Source organism: Octopus bimaculoides, chromosome 19 (genome assembly GCF_046866305.1).
Source record: "Octopus bimaculoides isolate indiv1 chromosome 19, ASM4686630v1, whole genome shotgun sequence".
NCBI classification, from domain to species: Eukaryota; Metazoa; Mollusca; class Cephalopoda; order Octopoda; family Octopodidae; genus Octopus; species Octopus bimaculoides.
The window spans coordinates 53069809-53091933 of record NC_142946.1 but is presented as its reverse complement, the minus strand read 5'-3'; the positions used below and the strand labels follow the sequence as shown (position 1 = coordinate 53091933).

The following is a 22125-nucleotide window of genomic DNA, read 5'->3' as shown; positions in this document are numbered from 1 at the left end:
GGTTAGCAGCATCGTGGAGATAGCGGTGCGTGGGTACAAACACTGAAGCTGCGGGCGATTGTGATTGACCATGTGGAAGACAGAATTGACGTGGTGATGGGCATGAACGCGATCAACCGCGTTGGAGGTGTCAGTGTTGGTCGAGACGTGGTTTCGCTTGGTGGTGCAGGGGCGTCATGTGCCGTCCTTCTGCAACATGAGAGGGAGAAGAGCTCCGCGAGGGACTGTACTGCTTACACAATTGAGGCCAAAGATTTTCGAGCCGTGTTCGAAGGAGAGGTAGAGAGATGGATTAAGGAGGGTGTCTTTATCCCGTGGAAGGAGGAGGTGGTGATCGGAGTACTACCACTAATGGCAGTGGTGCAGCCAACAAAACACAAAGTCAGGTCGGTTCTGGACTTTCGAGAGATTAATGGCTATGTATCGTGCCAAACGGTCGGCGAGGAAGGACCACAAGGGGGAGTGTAATGTTATGACGTAGAGGAGGAAATAATTGGAAACCGACGAGAGGAAGGTGTGCGTTTACGTTATCTTTACATGCTGCAAGTGAGGACGGACTGGCCGGTAGCTAACAGGACCAGAAAGTTTATTTAGGACACACAATATTGTGTATGTATGCTCAATATGCACAAAAATTGTCATCAATATCTATAAAACACAAGATGTTTGTGTGTGTGTGTACGTGATGTGGGTTATGCACGTCCACAAATTAGCACGCATGTCGCTCCAATTTTAGGAGGACATTGTTCATGACCCTAGCTGTGTTTTTGTCAACTTTTTCTCACAGAGGCACCCGCGTATAGCTGTAAAAATCGATAAACTTTTACCAATTTTGAAGTTTGTTGACATGGCGAAGTCAAATCTGTGCGTACGCGCGTGAAGGAGAAAGAGAAAGAAAGAAAGAGAGGGAGAAAGAAAGAAAGAGAGAGAGAAAGAAAAAAGAGAGAAAGAAAGAAATAGTGTGTTTGTGACAAGGGGAGAAACAGAGTGTTTGCCAAGCGTCTAAAAAAAAAATGAAAAAGTGGAAGAGGGAGACAAAGCGGCCAAGGAAAAAAAAATTTCTCTCACCAAGACAGCGTCTAACAAAAAACATAAAAAAGGAACGAACAAATGGAAGAGGGAGACAAAGCGTATTAGGAAAGAAAACGTAGCTAAGGAAGACGGAGTAAAATGCATTTTTTTTCTTAAACATGAGATATAGTTTCAAATATAAGATGTTTTTGAAAGACACTATATTCTATAATAAGATTATATATACTTTCTCACACAACAATTCAAATATATTTATTTTAAATCATTTATTTATTTTAAATCGTTCATCTTTCTCCCCCCCTCTCACTCTCACACATACGCACATATACTACTTTGGGAGCGAAAGAGTTTTGTTTATATTTCACAACTATGAAACAAAAACGTATGTAACAATTTGTCAGTCACCCCACCCCCCAACCCGTTTTTCGGACCACAAAAAGGATTTGGTAATTTTTCAGATTAACACCCGCACGATTTCCACTAGGGTGTTACGGTTAGGATTAGGATTAGGGTTAGGGTTACGGTTTTAGGGTCACAGTTAGGGTTAGGGTTTAGGGTTAGGGTTAGAGTTAACATAGAAGGGACAGGCTCCTTATTATTTGGTTAAGGTTGTTGGTAAGCTTTCCTAAGTTACTCCAATCCAGATCCCCAATGCAAACCTTCAGATCAACCTTCTCCTATGCAGATCTCTAATGCAACATTTAAAAAAAGAGTCAATAAGTGAAAATAACCAATAAACTGATTCCTTATGGGATTTCCCAATCAAATTGCCAGCAAACCATTTTCAGCCAAACCAATTTCAACGGATTTCGCTCAAATCTGATGTCGATGTTACTTATTTTGGTTTGAAATAAAGGACTTAATCATTTAATAATCCTAGCTTAATCCCGAGCAGCGCCGGGTTATACTGCTAGTGAATTATAAAACCTTTTTAATGTGACAGCCTGTCACCAGTCAGTAACACATATCTTACACAACTTGCTCATGATTTAATAACAAAGGCGCTTCTTCTTTTATCTCTCCTGTCCCTTATTGGATAGAATAAGAAATAAAACGATTAGGTCGGCCCGCTTTAAACAATCAGTTATTTTTTATCTGTTGTTATTATTTAGTCTCAATATCAGCTGTATTTGAGCATTTCTAGAACAACCATTAGATAATATCTGATTAGGATTATCTGATCAAATTTGTCTTTCTTTTTCAAGACAGTAATATGATTTAAGAGAAATTTGGTCAAAGTTTCCATTGATTTGTTTTTGTATTTGCTAATTATTTATTCTTCGGTTTCAAATGCCAATTTTTCGGAATTTCCGTATCCGAAAATGGGGATTTTTGGTAAAAAAAAATAGATAAATAAATAAATTGCGAGAAAATGGAGGAGGGAGGAAGTCTTTCCACGCTCACTTCTCTACGAATGTTACCACCGTTCATTGCTCTCTAACCTTCTCTGAAACGCCATTAGCAACCTAGACACCTCATGACTACTCTACTTGCAGAAAGACAGAAAAGATCTTCCAATGGGCTCATAGAAATAGTATCTATCTCTCCTTCTCCCACAACAACAATCACTGCATATATCAAGAAAGCATTATAGGGCATTGCCCTCACCTTAAATATGAATAACACAACTAGAACCTCACGATCGTTCGAATGCCAAGTCCTCACTATTACCGACGATCTCGCTTGTTGAACATATATACCTCAACATAGGGTAATATCCCTGAAGATGGCCAGTCTCAAGGCCTGGCCTTCTTCACAATTCGAAAATACTTCAGCTTCTTAAGGTTACGAACAAAACTCAAGTGATACCTGTACAGAAATATTGCTTCCGTATGGAGCTGTCTTAAGCAGTATGGGTCCCTGGACAAACCACCGCACATAGCCGTATAATAATTTAATGGCAGCAAGCCACAGCATACATAGATCAGAATTGGATTCCTAGACCCGTGAGGTCCCTGGATATATGCTCGGTGTGCCCATGTCTTAAGACGACACTGCTTCCATACCTGGCTGGTGTTGTACTGTTACGACACATTCCGACAACGTAGAACACATCCCAAGAGATCACCCCATATTCTTCTCTACTCTAGGCACAAGGCCTGAAATTTTGGGAGAGGGGGGAGGTCAGTCGATTTGATCGACTCTAGCACGCAACTGGTACTTAATTTATCGACCCCGAAAGGATGAAAGGCAAAGTCGACCTCGGTGGAATTTGAACTCAGAATGTAAAGACAGACGAAATACTGCTAAGCATTTCGCCCGGCATTCTAACGTTTCTGCCAGCTCACCGCCTTAGAGACCACCCGATATTGACATGAAGTTATTCTCTAGTACACTCCAATTTCTTTTCTACCTCTGATCGGCCCCTGATGTGCTCTCTCATCTCACTGTTCTTCCTACTGTTACTACTCTAGTTGCCGCTGCTCCTCAGAGCTTGCTGGTCTTGTGTCACAATCCACCTCTAGGACTTTCTAACTAGTTCGCCTTTCCCTGTCTCATCACCAATATTGTGTTCCCCACCCTCCCAGTCGTCGCATTAGCCATTATTATGATTGTGTTCATTTCTTCGTCCTTGGAACGTCAGTCTGCTTATATTCCTTCAATTGCCTGTTTTTCTTGCAGAAAAGAATTCCCCCCCCCCCCCCCCGCCGAAACAAAACCCAGTTCAAGTGAAAACCCATCTGGGTTGATTTCATTTGCCTCACTGCTTGTGAGGGTCATGAACTCAGTCTTTCTCCAGACTGAGAAAACTGCTAAAGAAAATGTGAATGCATGTCTGAGTTTGCATGCGCACTTGTGAATATGCGTGAGCGTAATGTTTCTCATATAAAAAGAAACAATCCTAATTCACTCTGTGGCATGTCTATAAAAGTCAGAAGGATATATTATTGTAGCAAGCAGTGGAAAAGGAGGAAGGCTGAAGTTATAAAACAATCAAGACGCCCAGTAATATCGCCTCCAACCTGTTAGTGCGTAGTCTATCGCCTCCAACCTGTTAGTGCGTAGTCTATCTTGATCACCTTGAAATAAGCAGCAGAATGAACGTTGTATTGAAGAGAAATAGCACCCCCAAACCTACTCTCTCTCACTCTCAAGATGAATTGTTTTAAAACGATGGAGAATAACGACACACACACACACACACACACAAAGGTGAATTATTTTTAGATGAAGGCTGTTAATTTATATTTTCTCTCGACGTATTTAGAATATTTATATATTTATAATGTATTATTTTGTAGATATAATACAATTATCTTATAAGGGTGTTATTTAGCCTCCAGGTAAGCCTTGATCAAGTAAACCTATTAGCAAAGGCATGCCAGCCATTCAGGTGCAATGTCCGACGCCCCCCTTTTTTCCTTTGTTTTTTTTTTTTTAAGATTGTAGAATATAATAACGGATGCTATTTCTGGCTGCTCGGGCATCTAATCTCAATGAGTGAAAGAGGGAATGTATATTATTTGGTCATTGGGTAATTTAATCTACGAAAGCTTTGTGTACGTATGACTGAAAGAGAAAGGATGAATGGGGATAGCTAAAAACGTAGTGTGTACGAAGGGGATAGTTAAAATGTAGTGTGTATGTGTGTGAGAGAGAGAGTTGAATGAGTCGTCGAACGATGTAACTGAAGGTTAACTACAAAGAAGTATTAGCGTGTGTGGAGGGGAAGATGGTAGCTAAAATGTAGATTAAGCGTGCAGGTGATGTTTATATTGGTTTGATTTGTTTTGGGAGATTATTGTGTATCCATGACCTTCACAAACGCTCCGTAGCCAGTAAGACTACCATCATTAACATTCAACTCAAACAAGTTTAAACAAGTCGGTGGTTGCAGTTCGGGCACGTAGCCACGGGGGGTGCTCGGTACCCCCAGTTAGAATCTCATCCCACCACCCCTCCCCAGTATGAGAATTTGTTTTATCCACTTTTGAAATAATAATACATTGTCGCATAAGTACAATATCTGAAGTTGCTAAAGATGCAATAAATTGAATTTCTTTCGATTTAGTAGTTAGTGATATGAAAACGTGGGTAAATTAGAGCTGGTCCAAAGTGTTGTAGCCGTAATTGTTGTCGCAGAATTGGCTGCTGACCCGGTCATCAACTGTGGGTTGACTTAAGGAGTGGCTGACGCTGGGTCAGTTGTTGTTGTTGTGGTGGTGGTAGTGATTGTCGTTATTGCTGTTGAAAAGTATGTGAAGAATTGTTGCTGTAGTTAAAGATTTATGGTAGTAAACGCATCACTACACACGTATATTATCTGAACAGAGACGGACATTAAAAAGTCATTTTAATGTCCGTCTCTGTTCAGATAATATACGTGTGTAGTGATGCGTTTACTACCATAAATCGGTGGAGATGGAGTATATGTAATCTGGGTATACCCCCCCTTTTAAATTTTTTTTTTTTTTTACGGAATCCTATGTTTCAGACCATGGAGAATCCGATTCTGGGAAAAAAATTTTCAAAAATCTCAATTTCAAATTTTGCCCCCCCCCCCCCGGTTTTTATATAGATCCACAGGGTAAACCTAACCCTAACTCAAACCCTAACCCTGACCCTAACCCTAACACTAGTTTTGTGAGATTTGGCTGTTATTTCTAGCATGTAAATAGCCTGCTTGGTGGGGGGGGGGTGAAATTTTTCAAAATTTTTTTTTCAGAATCGGAATCTCCATAGCCTAAAACGTGGGATTACGTAAAAAAAATTAATAAATAAGGGGGGGAAAGGTTCAGATTACATATAGTCCATCTCTACCAAAAAAAAAAATTGCTTGAACTGAAATCTCTTACGAGTTTAATTTAAAAATACATAAATTTTAAGAAATTGTTATTCTTACTACGATATTATACCTTAGAATTAATTATTGCGAATATCAGTGCCCCAAAATAATGAATCACTACCAAAAAAGAGAACTGAAGCAATCCTTGCTGAATTTCCCATCTGATTCATCTAATAATACTAAACTGAAGAGAATTGCAAACGAAGTTTTGCAGCTGAAGGGAGAGGTCTAGCAAAGTCTTTGACACCTTTATTGAATGATCTAGGCCAGGTCGACTGCCAACCAGTGCAGCCAGTTCTAGCAAAGTTTGATCCAAAAATTTATGGAAATCAGAGTATTCTCTTTCAAAGAAAGCCTTGTTTTGTTTTGCTTGTCGGCACTTTAATACTTTTGCTCAAGCTGATACTTGTTTTATTGAAAATGGATATTCTAATTGGCATCATGCAAAAGAAAAAAAAACAAAACAAAGGTTTAAATAAGCACTCAAACTCAGCATCCCACCGTTGCATTTATCCGCATCCCACTGTTGCATTTATCCGCAACAGCATCCGTGTCTTCTGCCTTGCAAAATGATCAGTTGAGCAAAAACCGTTATTATATCAGTTTCATTAATGATATTCTCTTTTACTCTATTTCTTGTTTCAGTCATTTTGACTGTGGCCATGCTGGAGCACCGCCTTTAGTCGAGCAAATCGACCCCACAGCCATGCCTACACACACACAGATATAAAACTAACTGATTCTTAGCACACTGGCTGAAATGCTTGGTGGTATTTTGCCTGTTGCTACGTTCTGAGTTCAAATTCCACCAAGGTCGACTTTGCCTTTCATCCTTTCAGGGTTGATTAAATAAGTACCAGTTACACGCCGGAGTTGATGTAATCAACTTAATTCCTTGCCTCAGATTTCAGGTCTTGTGCCTACAATAGAAAGTTCCACTTGCGAAGGAAAACAAAACCCTTTGTACTTTTTGTCCTGTCTTTGTCCTTATATGTTTTGATTTATATTAGCCCTTGTGGCCAATAAAACAGAATTAATTATTATTATTATTATTATTACTACTCCTGCTACTATTAAGATGGCAAGCTGGGGAATTGTTCGCATGCCAGGCAAAATGCTTCGTGGCATTTCATCTGTCTTCACATTCTGAGTTCAAACTCTGCTGAGGTTGATTTTGCCTTTCATCCTTTCAGGGTTGTTAAGATAAGTACCAGTTGAACACTGGGGTTGATGTAATTGACTTGCTCCCGCCACCAAACTTACTGACCTTGTGCCAAAATTTAAAATCATTATTATTATTATCATTGGTGAGCTGGTAGAATTGTTAGCATGCTGGGCAAAATGCTTAACACCATTTCATCCATCTTTATGTTCCGAGTTCAAATTCCACTGTGGTTGACTTTGCTTTTCATCCTTTTGGGGTTGATAAAAGAAATACCAGTTGAGGACCGGAGTCAATGTAACTGATTCACTCCCTCCCCCGAAGTTGCAAGCCTTGTGCTAAAATTTGACGCCATAACTGTTGTTATTGTTATTGTTGTTGTTATTATTATTATTATTATTATTATTATTATTATTATTATTATTTTCTCTTTTCAGAATTATCAGTTTGGTATTTATTCTATTGACTTTCTAATCTGTAAATATGCATACGTCTGCATTGAAAAGAACATTTGGTGTTTTAAGTCAAACCAAACAAATCATTGCTCCTGCATTAAGCACTTCATTTTGTCGATCCACTCATCACAATCATTCTTCAGATGAAGGTAATCAAAGAGTGTTGATTACAGGTAAGTTTTATGTTTTTAAACAAAGATATTCATTTCAGATATTTTCTCCCCCACCCCACCCTGCTAGTTTCTCTATAACTCTGCCCTTTACCATACTCTACCACACTCTCCTCCACATTTAGTGTCTACTCTAATTCTCTAATTGCAGGAAAGAGTATGTTACCTTGTTACCCTATTCCTCTTGTATTATTTTCCTCTTCTTCGTCATCCCACCGAGAAATAATTTATTCATTCTCTCTTATTTAAAAGAAATTTCTTATTTGACAATTTCAGTGTTCACTTGCCAGTCTATGTTGTATAATTTCTTTTTCTGTTTTAGGAAGTCTTGGACAGTTGGGTTCTGGTCTGGCTAAAGTAATGAGGTAAGTGATTGTTAAACAACTTAAATCTTTGGTTCAGTCATAATAATGAGAAAATTAACATCAAAATCAGAAAATAAATGTTAGTGATGGAAGCAGTATTATTGCCATTAATACCAAATGGCAATTTGTATATCTTAACGTGAATGTATTGTTAGAATGCCATGATATTGCTGTATTCCCCTTAACCCTCTTTGATCTGGGCCCCTATGTTTAATTTTACCTTTCACTTGGGCTCCTGATCAAAAACAGTAAATAGTTGCAAGCGCAGAGTAATGATAGCAGGCAAACTAGTGGACAGAACTGCCAGAGAATTCAGGAGGATAACAATAATAGACCTACCTCTCAACTATTGCCAGTCTGGTGCCTTAGTAACCCAGTCTGGTGCCTTAGTTACCCAGTCAGCCTAGCATGTTGACCTTTGTTTAATGTATCATTTATCTGTTACTTGTTTCAGTCATTAGACTGTGGCCATGCTGAAGCACCACCTTGAAGAATTTCTTAATCGACCCCAGTACTTTTCTTTTTCAAGCCTGGTACTTATTCTGTCGGTCTCTTTTTGCCAAACTGCTAAGTGATGAGGACATAAATAAACCAATACCAGTTGTCAAGCAGTGGTCACACACACACACACACACACACACACACACACACAATACATACACATACATTTGATGGGCTTCTTTTAGTTTCTGTCTACAAATTCACTCACAAGGCTTTGGTCAGCCCTCAAGGCTATAGTAGAAGGCACTTGCCCAAGGTGCCACACAGTGGAACTGAACCTGGAACCATGTGGTTGGGGAGCAAACTTCTTATTACGCAGTGATGCCTGTGCAAAAATACTTTTTGTAGAAGCTGCACCACATTGTTGTGTTCACTGTTCTATTCTTTGTCCGAAGAATAAATATTATTAATGATTTCATCAATTCTAAAGAGTCTAGGCCATTTTTGTTTAACAGACAAAGTACTGGGTTCATCACATGCTTGTTTCTGGGCAAAAAAATCATTTCCTTTTTTGTTTCTTTCTGACAGAAATAAGTAAAAGATAAAAATACTAATTTCACGAAAGGGCAATGAAGTGGGTGTGTGATCTGTATTTTTGTATTCTCAGCTTTTCACAGTCAATTCATTGTATGCATAGAAGAAACAAGCAGCTGTTTTGGACTCCTAGTCTGTAAATATGTAATCGATATGTTCAGTCTATAATTCTTTTTCCTGCCTACATATTTCCACCACATATCTTAAAGGCATATATAATTACTTGCCTGGCAGTTCTCATTACTACAACCTTTCCATGCGTGAATGCATAGGTATAATGCACAGATATATTTACTTCTGTAAATACATGCTTATATAGGAAGGGCATCCAGCTGTAGAAACTCTGCCAAATTTAGATTGGAGCCTGGTGTTGCCATCCGGTTTCACCAGTCCTCAGTCAAGTTGTCCAACCCATGCTAGCATGGAAAGCGGACGTTAAACGATGATGATGATGATGATATATATATATATATATATATATATATATATATATATATATATATATATATATATGTATATATGTGGTAAATAATTCTCTGCAAATATTATTTTGACATGTCACAAACGTGTTCATATCACTGTGACATTTGTGGTAAATCATTCTCTCAAAGTGGTGGTTTGACTTGTTACATACGTATTCATACTGGGGAAAAACCATATTACTGTGCTATTTGTGGTAAATCATTTTCTAAAAGTGGCAGATTAACTAGTGACAAAAGTATTCATACAAGAGAGAAGCCCTATTACTGTGATGTCTGTGGTAAATCATTCTCTCATAGGAGTACCTTAGCTAGACACAAGCGGGCACATACAGGGGAGAAGCCATAACATTCCAATACCTGTGGTAGTTGTCTTTTGAAGATGATGTTTTAACTATACATGAACATGTTCATGCCAGAAAGAAACTATGCTATTGTGATATTTGTGATAAATCTTTCTCTCATAGATCTACCATATATGCCAGGGTAAAAGCACTGGTGATGGAATGAAGCCAGTATGCTCTGCTGGATGTGTAATGTCAGTGTGCATACATGACAGAATGTAAGTTCCCTGAGAGAAAAGTTGGATTTAAGAAGCATCAGATGTGGTGTGCAAGAGAGACGACTGCACTGGTATGGTCATGTGTTGCGAATGAATGAGGACAGCTGTGTGAAAAAGTGTCACACCCTAGCAGTTGAGGGAACCTGTGAAAGAGATAGACCTAGGAAAACCTGGGATGAGGTGGTGAAGCATGACCTTCGAACATTGGGCCTTACTGAGGCAAGACTAGTGACCGAGACCTTTGGCGATATGCTGTGCTTGAGAAGACCCGACAAGCCAAGTGAGATCATAGCCCATGGCCTAAGCCAGTGGGTGTAATCAACCCACTTATGAATACCCCTCATTCATTGGACAATAAACCTTGCTTGGGAAGACCTATTGAGGCAAGCGAAATCGAAATCAAAATCGCTGATGTGGCCGATGACAGTACCACCTAATTGGCACTCGTGCCAGGGCCACGGATTGGCTCCCATGCTGGTGACTCGTGAAAAGCACCATTTGAGCGTGATCATTGCCAGCGTCGCCTTACTGGCATGTAAAAGCACCCACTACACTCTCGGAATGGTTGGCATTAGGAAGGGCATCCAGCTGTAGAAAATTTGCCAGATCAGATTGAGCCTGGTGCAGCCTCTGGCTCACCAGTCCTCAGTCAAACCGTCAAACCCATGCCAGCATGGAAAGCGGACGTTAAACGATGATGATGATGATGTTGATATATATATATATAAATGATGATAATACAAATAATATATATATATATGCATATATACATACATATATGTACATACTTACATATATATGTATATATATATATGCATATATGGGTACAGGATGTCATAGAACATAAACAACATGAAATACGAAATACAAAAACATGGAATATGAACTTTTTTTGCAAACAACGAAAGAAACAAATGGAAGACGTCAATATATATACACTCACACAAGGGGGTGCTGAAAAGTTTCTGGTTTTGGGTAAAAGAAAATATTGGAGGATCAGTTAATTGTGATTTTCTTCAACATATTCCCCTCTCAGATTAACACACTTATTGCAGTGGTTCTTCAGTTTTTTTCCTGTAAAAGAACTCAGAAGGTTGGGTCTCCAACCAGGCCTTTTGCGATACCTTTCAAGCCAGGAACTTTTCATCAACCCCTTGTGTGTGTGTGTATATATACATATGAGAGAGAGAGTAAATGACAAAACAGAAAAGGAAAAGGAGGAAAAAAATGAAAAAGTTGAAAAGATTTTCTGTTGAATATGTTTTTGCAGGAAATTAGAAATTAATGACACTCCTTGTGACATTTCTTTACAATGAATTACATAATGTCAAGACAAGGAGAAATGCGCGCGCACACACACACACACACACACACATACAGAGTCTTCTGTTAGTTAGTCTACCAAACCCACTCACAAGTCTTTAGTTGGTCTGGGGATATAGTAGAAGACACCTAAGGTGTCATACAGTGGGACTGAACCCAAAACCATGTGGTTGGGAAGAGAACTTCTTAACTACGCAGCCAATGAAAGCTTTTAGTACAAAACGCTGTGCAAAAACAAACTGATTTCATAAAAGTTTAAGAACAATATCTTTTGTCTTTCTTTCTTTCTTCGTTTTCTTTCTGTGCTTCAGTTTCTCTTTCTTTTCTTCTTTTTTCCTTTTTAGTATTTGGTTTTGGCTTGTAAGATTCGTGATGCGAACTGCTATGTGGAAATAGATTTTGGTGTATCTCCGGAGTCTCATTGGTTTGCCATTGATATGAGGTTGTGGAATAGTGATGAAAGGACTTTGACAAATTGGCTGATTGAATGGTTAACCAAACAATCAATTAGTTAACTGGCTGGCTAAGTGATTAATAGTAATTTCAAATTTTGGCACAGGGCCAGAAATTTCAGATGTGGTGAAGTAAATCGATTACATCGATCCCCAGTATTCAACTGGTACTTATTTTATTAACCCCAAAAGGATGAAAACAAAGTCAACCTCGGTGGAATTTGAACTCGAGACATAAAGATTGATGAAATGCCACTAAGCGTTTTGCCCAGTATGCTAACAATCCTGCCAGCTTGCTGCCTTTTCTAAGTGATTAATATTAATAAAAGAAGTGAAATATAACCAGCACATGTGTTTATCATTGGCATAATGACTCTACTGAGATACAGCAAAATTTCTTTCTCATTTCTAATTCCATATATTTAAACTTCACCATTTTTTCTTTTTTTCTCTTTTTCCTTTTTGTCATTTTCTCTTTTTTTTTTTTATTATTCTGTTCTCTTATTCTTTTTCTTTCTATTCCTTCTTTTATATCTCTCTCTTTCTTCTACATTTACTAATTCTCTGTGTAACCTACATTATTCTATTTTGCAAAACATTCAAGGTTTAAGTCAACTTCTAAACAAGTTTTTTTTCTCCCATACTAACTCAACCAATTATTTACGCATAGACTATTAAACACTAGAAATTGCGTTTCTAATTATATTATTTGTACTTGATTTGTGAGTTTATGGAATACTATTAGAAAATTCTTTATCATTCTATAATAACTATTTCAATACACTTGCTTTTAATGGCTCTTATATTATGGCTGCTACTTTATATATATATATATATATATATATATATATATATATATATATATATATATATATATTGTTGTACTTGGGGATGGTCATATTGCCAGTTTAGCCAATAAACACGATTTTCAACACACGATTTCACATCAAAAATCTTGCAAAACAAATATATATATATATATATATATATATATATATATATATATGTTTATATATATGTTTATATATATGTTTATATATATATATATATATATATGTTTATATATATGTTTATATATATGTTTATATATATATATATATATATATATATATATATATATATGTTTATATATATGTTTATATATATATATATATATATATATATATATGTTTATATATATGTTTATATATGTATATGTATATGTATATATATATATGTATATGTATATATATATATGTATATGTATATATATATGTATATATATATGTATATGTATATATATATATGTATATATATATATGTATATGTATATATATATATGTATATATATATATGTATATGTATATATGTATATGTATATATATATATATATATATATATATATATATATATATATATATATATATATATATATATATATATATATATATAGTGGAAATCAATAAAACTATACATTTTACGTTGAACTTTTTGGCTTTGTGTAGGTGTTTTAGGAATGAGGTTTTGTTGCTGAATAAAAAATAAAGCCTATTATGTATGTAGGCAAGATGTTTTTATTAACATGTCTTTAGTTCAATTATTGATAGCCTAGAAGGATTCTTTTATTCTTTCATTTATAGGAAAGTGGCCATGCTGGGACACTCTTGAAGTAATGATTGGTCATTATGATTAATGCTTAGTTGAGGATGGACAAGTAGGTCGGCGAGTGTTTCTTTCTCACAGATGGTTGATCACATACCTCTACTATTCAGAGGCCATTATATTAATGATAAAAAAAGACAGAGAGAGAAGTCCCTTTATTTGTGAATCAAAGGCTGGAGTTAGTGATCATTAATGATTCGTTAAGTAGACGTCTCTGGATGTGGTAAAGGATATGTGTGTACACAACAGATACACTGTTCCAGATGTAGGAACAGTATTCCATTGCAAGTCTCATTTAAGCCATTGGGGGCCGAAATATTTTCTGGTCCTGAAGAGAAGGGCAAATCTTTAGATGGGACTCTAGCTATGCTAAGGTTATGCTCTCACCAGGAGAGGTCCTTGGTGATAGTGGGACCCAGCATTTGGAGCAATTGTGAGAGCTGTGAATGCTGTTCATATTTAGTGGGGTTGTGGTGTGATGGTGGGGTTTTTTTTTATGTAAGTAGATCTTGAAATTTTTTGCTGTTAAAAGACAGTTAGTATGGCCCTACTGGAGGATGGTCCCATTTGTGGGGTCAATACAGGCTTGGTCTGTAGTATTTAAGCTTTGTGTGAATGATACATGGTCAGAGAGGAATGAAGGATTGTGCCATCTCCATAAGAGTGGATATCGATTATGTAGTGTCAAGTAGATCATTGATACACACACACACACACACACAGATATATATATGACAGGCTTCTTTCAGTTTCCATCTACCAAATTTACTCACAAGGCTTTGGTCAGCCCAAGGCTGTAGTAGAAGACACTTGGCCAAGGTGCCGCACAGTGGGACTGAACCCTGAACAATGTGGTTGGGAAGCAAACTTCTTACCACACAGCCATGCCTGCGCTTATTAACACTTAGGAACAATAAATTCCATCTTCTCACCAAATGTATATAGAACAACGATTCCTGCCCTTTCCCTCACCAAAAGTCCTTATTATTTAAATATATTTTCTGATATACCCACAAGCTTTTGAAATGTCAGTCTACCCAATACATAGATTTTATTATCTAGCAACAAACTTGTTTTCCTAGTTTCATCTCAATTGAAAAATGTATGTTATGAATTAATTATATGTAACTGAATAATTATACATTTTACAGAGCAGCCTTTTGTAATTTTTTTGTAATCGGCTGCTCAGGGTTCTATTGGCAACATGTTGGAAACTGGTATAGACTATGTTTTCTCATAAAATCCTACCCCACTCTCTGTCACACATGCATACCTTCCAATTTTTTTTTTTTTTATCCACTACATTCTAGCAACAAAATATGAAGAGAAAAACGAAAGCAATCATGCATTCCTTAATCAATTAATTCATTAATTTATTCAGTCAGTTTACCTATCATTACTATTGCATAATTTTTTTTATTTTAAAATTATTTTTGCATTTAGGAATGTTGTCACAAACATCTGCGTCCAGCCTAGAACATTTCATATTGACAACAATTTGATCAACACCTGTAAAGTTGTTTAACTTAACTAGTTTAGCAATGTTGTATATTTTTTCATTTCCAGTTTAGATGTAAATATTTAAAACACTAAACTATTTATAGTTACAGTTGACAATTTCAGCCAATGATACTTGCTCAAACACATTCACTGTTTGACCTCATTTAGGATATTATTTACGCATTAATGGGTCTGTTTTAAATTCTTTAACTAATATTTATTATATAGGTATGCAACCTGCAAGTTCTATTTTTCAATGTTATACTAAATTAGCTAAGAAATTACTTCAACATATTTTGTTCTTTTGAGTTAATATCGTCTTCGTTATCATTTAGTAGCTGTACTACAAGCTGGCATAAGGTTTGATGTTTAGGTGTGGTTTCTACAACTGGACACCTTTCCTAATGCTAACAAGGAGCACTGGGTGCCTTTATCATGTTACCAGCACTAATGAGGTTGCCAAATATCTTATGAGACAAGACCTCACAATTGAGTTGGGTTGTGGTATTGAGCGAGGTGGTTTTATGCCAGGTATCAAGAGGCAAAAGTACAATAGAAGGATAGGAACAGGTGTTTTGCTAAGGAGACACATGTTCACCTCTACACTTGTAGTTCAGTTGATTTCATCTCTGATCATGATCAGGTGTTTTATTCATGAATGTATACATAATCCTTTGTACTATAGGCACAAGGCTTGAAATTTGGTGGGAGGGGGCCAGTTGATTAGATCGATCCCAGTACACAACTGGTACTTAATTTATCAACCCTCAAAGGATTGGTTGGGATACAAGCTACTTACCATACAGCCACAACTATATCTAAGTGAATGAATTCCAATAGCTAAAGGCAAACCCTAAGTGATATAACCATCACTTGCTGATGGGTGTCATGAAATATTTCTAAAGCTAAATAATTTGTATTTTGATTAAAAATCACTTGTTTAGTTTTTTTGGTTTTTTTTTTCTCTTTTTATAGAAAAAAATATGGAAAGAACAATGTTATTATGTCTGACATAGTGAAACCAGACAAATCTGTTTATAATGAAGGTAAGGTTTTTAAACAGCCTCTTTAATATTTTAAACAGTTTAATCTATTTCCTATCTTGAAATCTTCTTTGTTTTGTTATTTCAGTTGTAATTTCCCCAAATTTTTAGACGTAACAATAACACACACCTGAGTTTTTGTAATAAAATGTGGGTGAATATTTTGTCATCACCATCAATTAACGTCCATTTTCCATGCTGGCATGGGTTAGATGGTTTGACAGGAGCTGGAATGCTGCACCAGGCTCCAGTCGTCTGTTTTGGCTTGGTTTCTACTGCGAGAGGCCCTTCCTAATGCCAATCACTCTGCATATTGTACTGGGTGTCTTTTATAGGTCACCAGCATGGATGCCTTTCCGGTCACTGGCATGGATGCCTTTTACATGTCACCGACACTGGTGCCTTTTACATGTTACCAGTACGGGCACCTTTCATGTATCACCAGCATGGGTGCTTTTTATGTGTCACCGGCACTGGCCGCAACCATGATTTCACTAAGCTTGACATATCTTCCCAAGCACAGCAAATCGCCAGAAGTCTCAGTCACTTATCACTACTTTCATGAGACTCAGCAGTCAAAGATCATATTTCACTACCTCATCCCACATCTTCCTGGGTCTACCTCTTCCACAGGTTCCATCCACAATTGGAGATCGGACCTTCTTTATGCAGCTGTCCTCATCCATATTCATCACATGACCATACCAGCACAAATCATTGGTTAATCTTTATAACAGAGGCCTAGCTTTTCCTCTATTTAGGTCTGTCTGGTTTATGTCCTAATACTCATAAGGCCAGAGTCTAACCCAGTTTTCACGATGCATAGATGACTGAGATTACAAAATTCCCCCTCTCTGAATGGGATAGCTTCCCAGCCAGGTTAGCTGAGTGACAAATGCTATGGAGACCACCATAGAGACAGCCCTAATGGAGACCAATGAGGAGGGCAGCAGCACCACCAGCAATTGTTGGAACTCTTTTAGAAGCTGAGTGACCTGGAGCAATGTGAACTGAAGTGTTTTGCTAAAGAACACGATGCAATGCCCAGTCCAGGAATCAAAACCCTGATTTCACAATCATGAGTACAACAGACTACCACAAGGCGACAAGCTTACATTGTCCTTGTTTTAAAACCTCTTTAAATGGGTGCAGGGACAAGAGTGTAATTAAGAAGTTTTATTTTGTATTACTATGGTAATTCCAAGTTTGGTTACACCTTGGAGCATCTCGTTCACCTTTGACATTAACCACTACTTTATATCATGACACATCTACTTTAATCTCATGTTAATCCAAATCTTGTGAGAAAAATTGGATAAATGGAAAGTATGCAAAACCCCATTCTTGGATCATCATCATCATCATCGTTTAACATCCGCTTTCCATGCTAGCAAGGGTTGGACGATTTGACTGAGGACTAGCACCAGGCTCCAATCTGATTTGACAGAGTTTCTACAGCTGGATGCCCTTCCTAACGCCAACCACTCCAAGAGTGTAGTGGGTGCTTTTACGTGCCACCGGCATGAGGGCCAGTCAGGTGGTACTGGCAACGGTGTTGCCAGTACCACCTCAAATGGTGTTTTTTACATGCCACTGGCATGGAAGCCTAGAATTAATCTATCACCTCATTTAGTTCTACGACTTGGTCCTTATGTGTGACTCTAGCAGGATCCATTCAGACCACGTTTTCAGTTTCAGGAAAGAAGATAACTCATTAACACCAAGGAAACTTCTACGGTTTCCCTACCACAAGTGACAAAGGCCATGAAAGAAGTTCGTGGGCATTGTCCCTCCTAAAATTTTGCCATAGTCACCCCTACTTCCCCTACTTCTCTTTGTAACTTAAGCAATTGGATTACAGTTAAACTGACTTTGAACAACTGGATGAGGCTGACAGTGATGAGCCACAACTCTGCTGTATATTTTCTTTAAGTTCACAGAGATGTGTGTGTGTGTGTGTGTGTAATTGACTATATTGTAATGTTTGTTCTCTTCCTCTTATCTTTTTCTTAGGACCTTTCATTTATGCAGACATTCTGGATTACAAAAACTTGCAGGAAATTGTTGTGACTCATCAAATCGATTCTGTTGTTCACTTTAGTGCCTTACTGAGTGCCATAGGAGAGAGTAACTTCCCACTGGCAATGAGGGTGAATATTGAAGGAGTTCACAATATACTTGAACTGTGTAGACAGTATGGCCTGAAATTGTTTCTTCCTAGTACAATTGGTAAGTAAATATCTCTGTTATTTACTATAGAACTTCTGAGAGCTTGGTGAGTTGAGTATGTTGTTCTAATAACCAAAGAATCTGTAGTCTATATCCCTTCATTTGTAATGTGTAAGGTATATGAAAACTTTAGATTTAGAATGGTTGTTTGTTCACTTGCTTGTTTTTATGTCTGTTTTGTCATGCTAGCATGAGTTAAATGAATATATTATTGAGGCATTGTTTTACAGCTGGATGCCCTTCCTGTTGCTAACCCTTACCTCTTTTTTTTCAATTTAGGGTTCTCTTATTATACATGTCTTTGAAGGCATGAAGCCAACAGAAAAATTGTTGATAGAGGAAATAAGAATATCACTGCATGTAGCTCAGTAACTTTTGGAAAAGCACAAACACAAACACACACACAGTGTGCTTTTGTGGAAATGTGTTCAGCCATTGTCTGACAGACCAGGCAAAATATTACCTTACTTGGAAATAGTTAAGGGTTAGTGATGGGAAGAGCGTCCATCTACAGAAAATTTTCCCCGATGAATATCATCTGACTCATGCAAGCATGGAAAAGTTAAAATAATGATGATAACTGGACAACTAGTTCTGATATTTGAAAGTTCAGACATATATAATGGATAATCTTATTAGGCTAAGATAATAATTAATTAATGGTTTCAAGTTTTGGGAAGTATTGTGCCATATATATGTGTGTGAGCATGTGTGTGTGTATATGTGTGTGCAGTCATACACACTTGCCTACAGATAGACAGACAGACACCTACATATATAAAAACTTTTTTTAATTTCCAGGTGCTTTTGGTCCTGATTCCCCTCGAAATCCAACTCCGGATTTAACAATCCAGAGACCAAGGACTATATATGGTGTTTCAAAAGTACATAGTGAATTACTTGGAGAGGTTAGTGACATTTCTTTCCTGTTTATCAATGAAAATTCAATATCATCATTATTTTCCTCATCCTCCTTGTTTTATGTCTGCTTGCGATGCTGGCGTGGGTTGGATGGCTTATCGTGATCTTTCTTATTGGAAGCTACTATTCACATAGATGAGTTCCTGTTATATGGACTGTTAGATTTGTTCATTGTTCGTCTGAGGTCCCATATTTCAATGTGGTTCGTCTGGGGTCCCTGTTTCGTTGTTGTTTTGAATGACTGTTGAGGTTGAAGGTTATTGATATATATGGCGAGGACAACATTCTTGTTTCTTGATAACGAACATTCGGTGAGTGTGTTCTTTGTTTATAGTTAATAAATAAATGTGATAACTAAGTTGTACAACTCGTTATGTTTTCTCTGCGAGTCCCCCGAGAGGAATACAACAGTTCCTCTACTATTTTAGCTTGATTTCTACTGCTTGATACGCCTCCTAATTGCCAAGCATTTCACAGAGTGTATTTGGTGCTTTTCTTGTGGTACCAGCTCTAACGTACCAGTGAAACACTGGTGTTTATGTAATCGACTAGTCCCCACTCCCGCAAATTTCAGGCCTTGTGCTTTCAGTAGAAAGGATTATTACTACTACTACTACTACTACAAAATATATGAAGGGGTCATATGTAAAACACCATTTGGTGAAAGGTTGTGCTGACCTATAAAAGGTTAAGATCTACCGTCTTAAGTGGCTTTTGAAATCTTACATTCTGCACAATATTATGAATGTTGTTCATAGGGGTACTATGATTTACATTTCAGTACTATTATTATAAATTTGGTGTAGATTTCCGAAGTCTTCGCTTCCCTGGAATTATATCTGCAGATAGCAACCCAGGTGGAGGAACAACAGGTTTGTATAACTAATTTTTTTTTTTTTTTTTTTTTTGTGGTAGTGGAGTTAAAATTCTTTTTTTTTTGTTTTTCATGAAGTATACTTCTTAAACCATTTTAAACAAAATATCAAAGTAGACCTTAACATATATATATGTGAACATGTTAGATTGGTGGCAAATGTAGTCAGCAGTGTAGGTTCAATTCCTAGTTGAGCTGTTTCACTTGCTTCTTTGAAATATAGGTACTACTCATTTTTTGCCAGCTGAGTTGACTAGAGCAATGTGAAATAAAATGTCTTGCTTGAGGACACAATCCACTATCAGGAATTGAACTCATGTCCTTACAATCACGAACCAAATACCCTAGTCACTAAGTCACATGCTTTCACACACGCAAATATATATACATGAAAACACACACACACACATACAAACACAACAGGCTTCCCTACAAATTCCCTTTCAAGTCATTGGTCAACCGAGCATTATGGTAAAAGACACTTGCTTAAGGTGCTGTAAGGTGGGACTGAACCCAAAGCCGCATGGTTGTGAAGCAAATTTCCTAACTGCACGGCCATACTGATACACATACCTGTGAACTAAAATTTTCATTTGAATTTGTCATTATTAAATTCTTCTTGAAGCCAACTGAATCAGATGTAATTCCTCAATGTTATACATCCTTTCCATTCTCTAACAGATTATGCAGTTCACATATTCCATGATGCCATGTCTACAAAGAAATTTGAGTGTTTCCTGAAACCTGACACAAGATTGCCCATGATGTACATTGATGACTGTCTTGAGTCTGTAGTAAAATTTATGTCCACTCCAGCAGATAAATTAACACTGAGAACTTATAATGTAAATGCAATGAGCTTTTCACCAGCAGAGCTTGTGGAACAAGTGAAGAAATTTGTACCTGATCTGGAGGTTACATACAAACCAGATGATAGACAAGCCATTGGTATGTATACTCTCAACAAAATTATATTCTTCACGTAATTTTGCTCCTATCTTCTTCATACAAACATTGTACTTTATTAAGACACACACATATCTGGTTTGGAAGTTAGCCATTCCCGCTCTAATCTTCTTTTCCTGTGGAGACTTCATAAATGGATAGTAACTTCTGGATGACCGTTAATGTAAAAAGAGGTAACTGTCTCTTCATGGTGATGTGGGATTAGCAATTTGAAATCAAGGAGTCGGAAAAGATTTGAAGAGCTTACATATAAAACGATTTAAATCCTACAGCTTTCCATCTAGCTAGCTAACTATCAAGGTAGATAACTCCAGTATGATTATCTCCCTTGATGCTTATGTGTTCTATTGTGTGGCATGAAATGTAAAAATAGAATGTTTCTGTCTTCATTCCTGATCTTTCTCTCTCCAGCTGGGTAACCTTGTACTTCCTCTACAGCAAGACACCTGTATTTGTCTCACTATAACCTTTTCATCATCACCTCCCCCAGTGCCACCCGTGCCTCTTAAAAGTTTTTTAAAAGTACTTGGTGACCCTGTCAGTGCAGGTGCCACTTAAAAGCACCCAGTCCACACTGTAAAGTGGTTGGTATTAGGAAGGGAAACCAGCTGTAAAAATCCTGCCAAAACAGTCACAGAAGTCTGGTGCAGGCTTTGGCCTGGCCAGCTCTTGTGGTACCGTCCCATCCATGCTAGCATGGAAGATGGACATTAAACGATGATGATGATGATGATACATATTGAAGTGTACTGTATTGTATATCCATTACAGCTGATCTTACCAGTCAGTTTCACACTAGGGCTTCAATGGACTGTCAGGTAACAGTCCGATTATATAACATTGCGCTCTTCAGAGATGGCAGTTATGGAATACTATATGTGTGTGTGTGTGTCTTTGTGCATGAGTTTGTACCCCACCATTACTTGACAATCAGTGTCGTTGTGTTTACATTCCCATAACTTAGCAGTTCAGTGAAAGAGACTGATAGAATAAGTACCAGGCTTTAGAAAAAAATTAGTATTGGGGTCATTTGGTTTGACTGCCCCAGTACAGCCACTGCCCAATCCCAATGGCTAAAATAAAAAAGGAAGATAAAAGATTTCACTGTTGTTGTCCTCTTCCTATAAGAA

The 22125-nt window shown here is 37.3% G+C and overlaps 1 protein-coding gene across 5 annotated transcripts in view; it reads left to right on the top strand.

The window, feature by feature from the left end:
- Positions 1–22125, top strand: part of LOC106879108 (L-threonine 3-dehydrogenase, mitochondrial) — a 30907-nt gene that overhangs the window by 7281 nt on the left and 1501 nt on the right. For all 5 annotated transcript variants that reach the window (XM_052974653.2, XM_014928546.3, XM_089337720.1 and 2 more), the window contains 7 exons: positions 7418–7608; positions 7928–7970; positions 15938–16008; positions 18019–18234; positions 19036–19142; positions 19937–20027; positions 20711–20977. In XM_052974653.2, the coding sequence (XP_052830613.1) occupies positions 7464–7608; positions 7928–7970; positions 15938–16008; positions 18019–18234; positions 19036–19142; positions 19937–20027; positions 20711–20977 (940 nt within the window). In that variant the 5' untranslated portion in view covers positions 7418–7463. The remainder of the gene's footprint in view (positions 1–7417; positions 7609–7927; positions 7971–15937; positions 16009–18018; positions 18235–19035; positions 19143–19936; positions 20028–20710; positions 20978–22125) is intronic.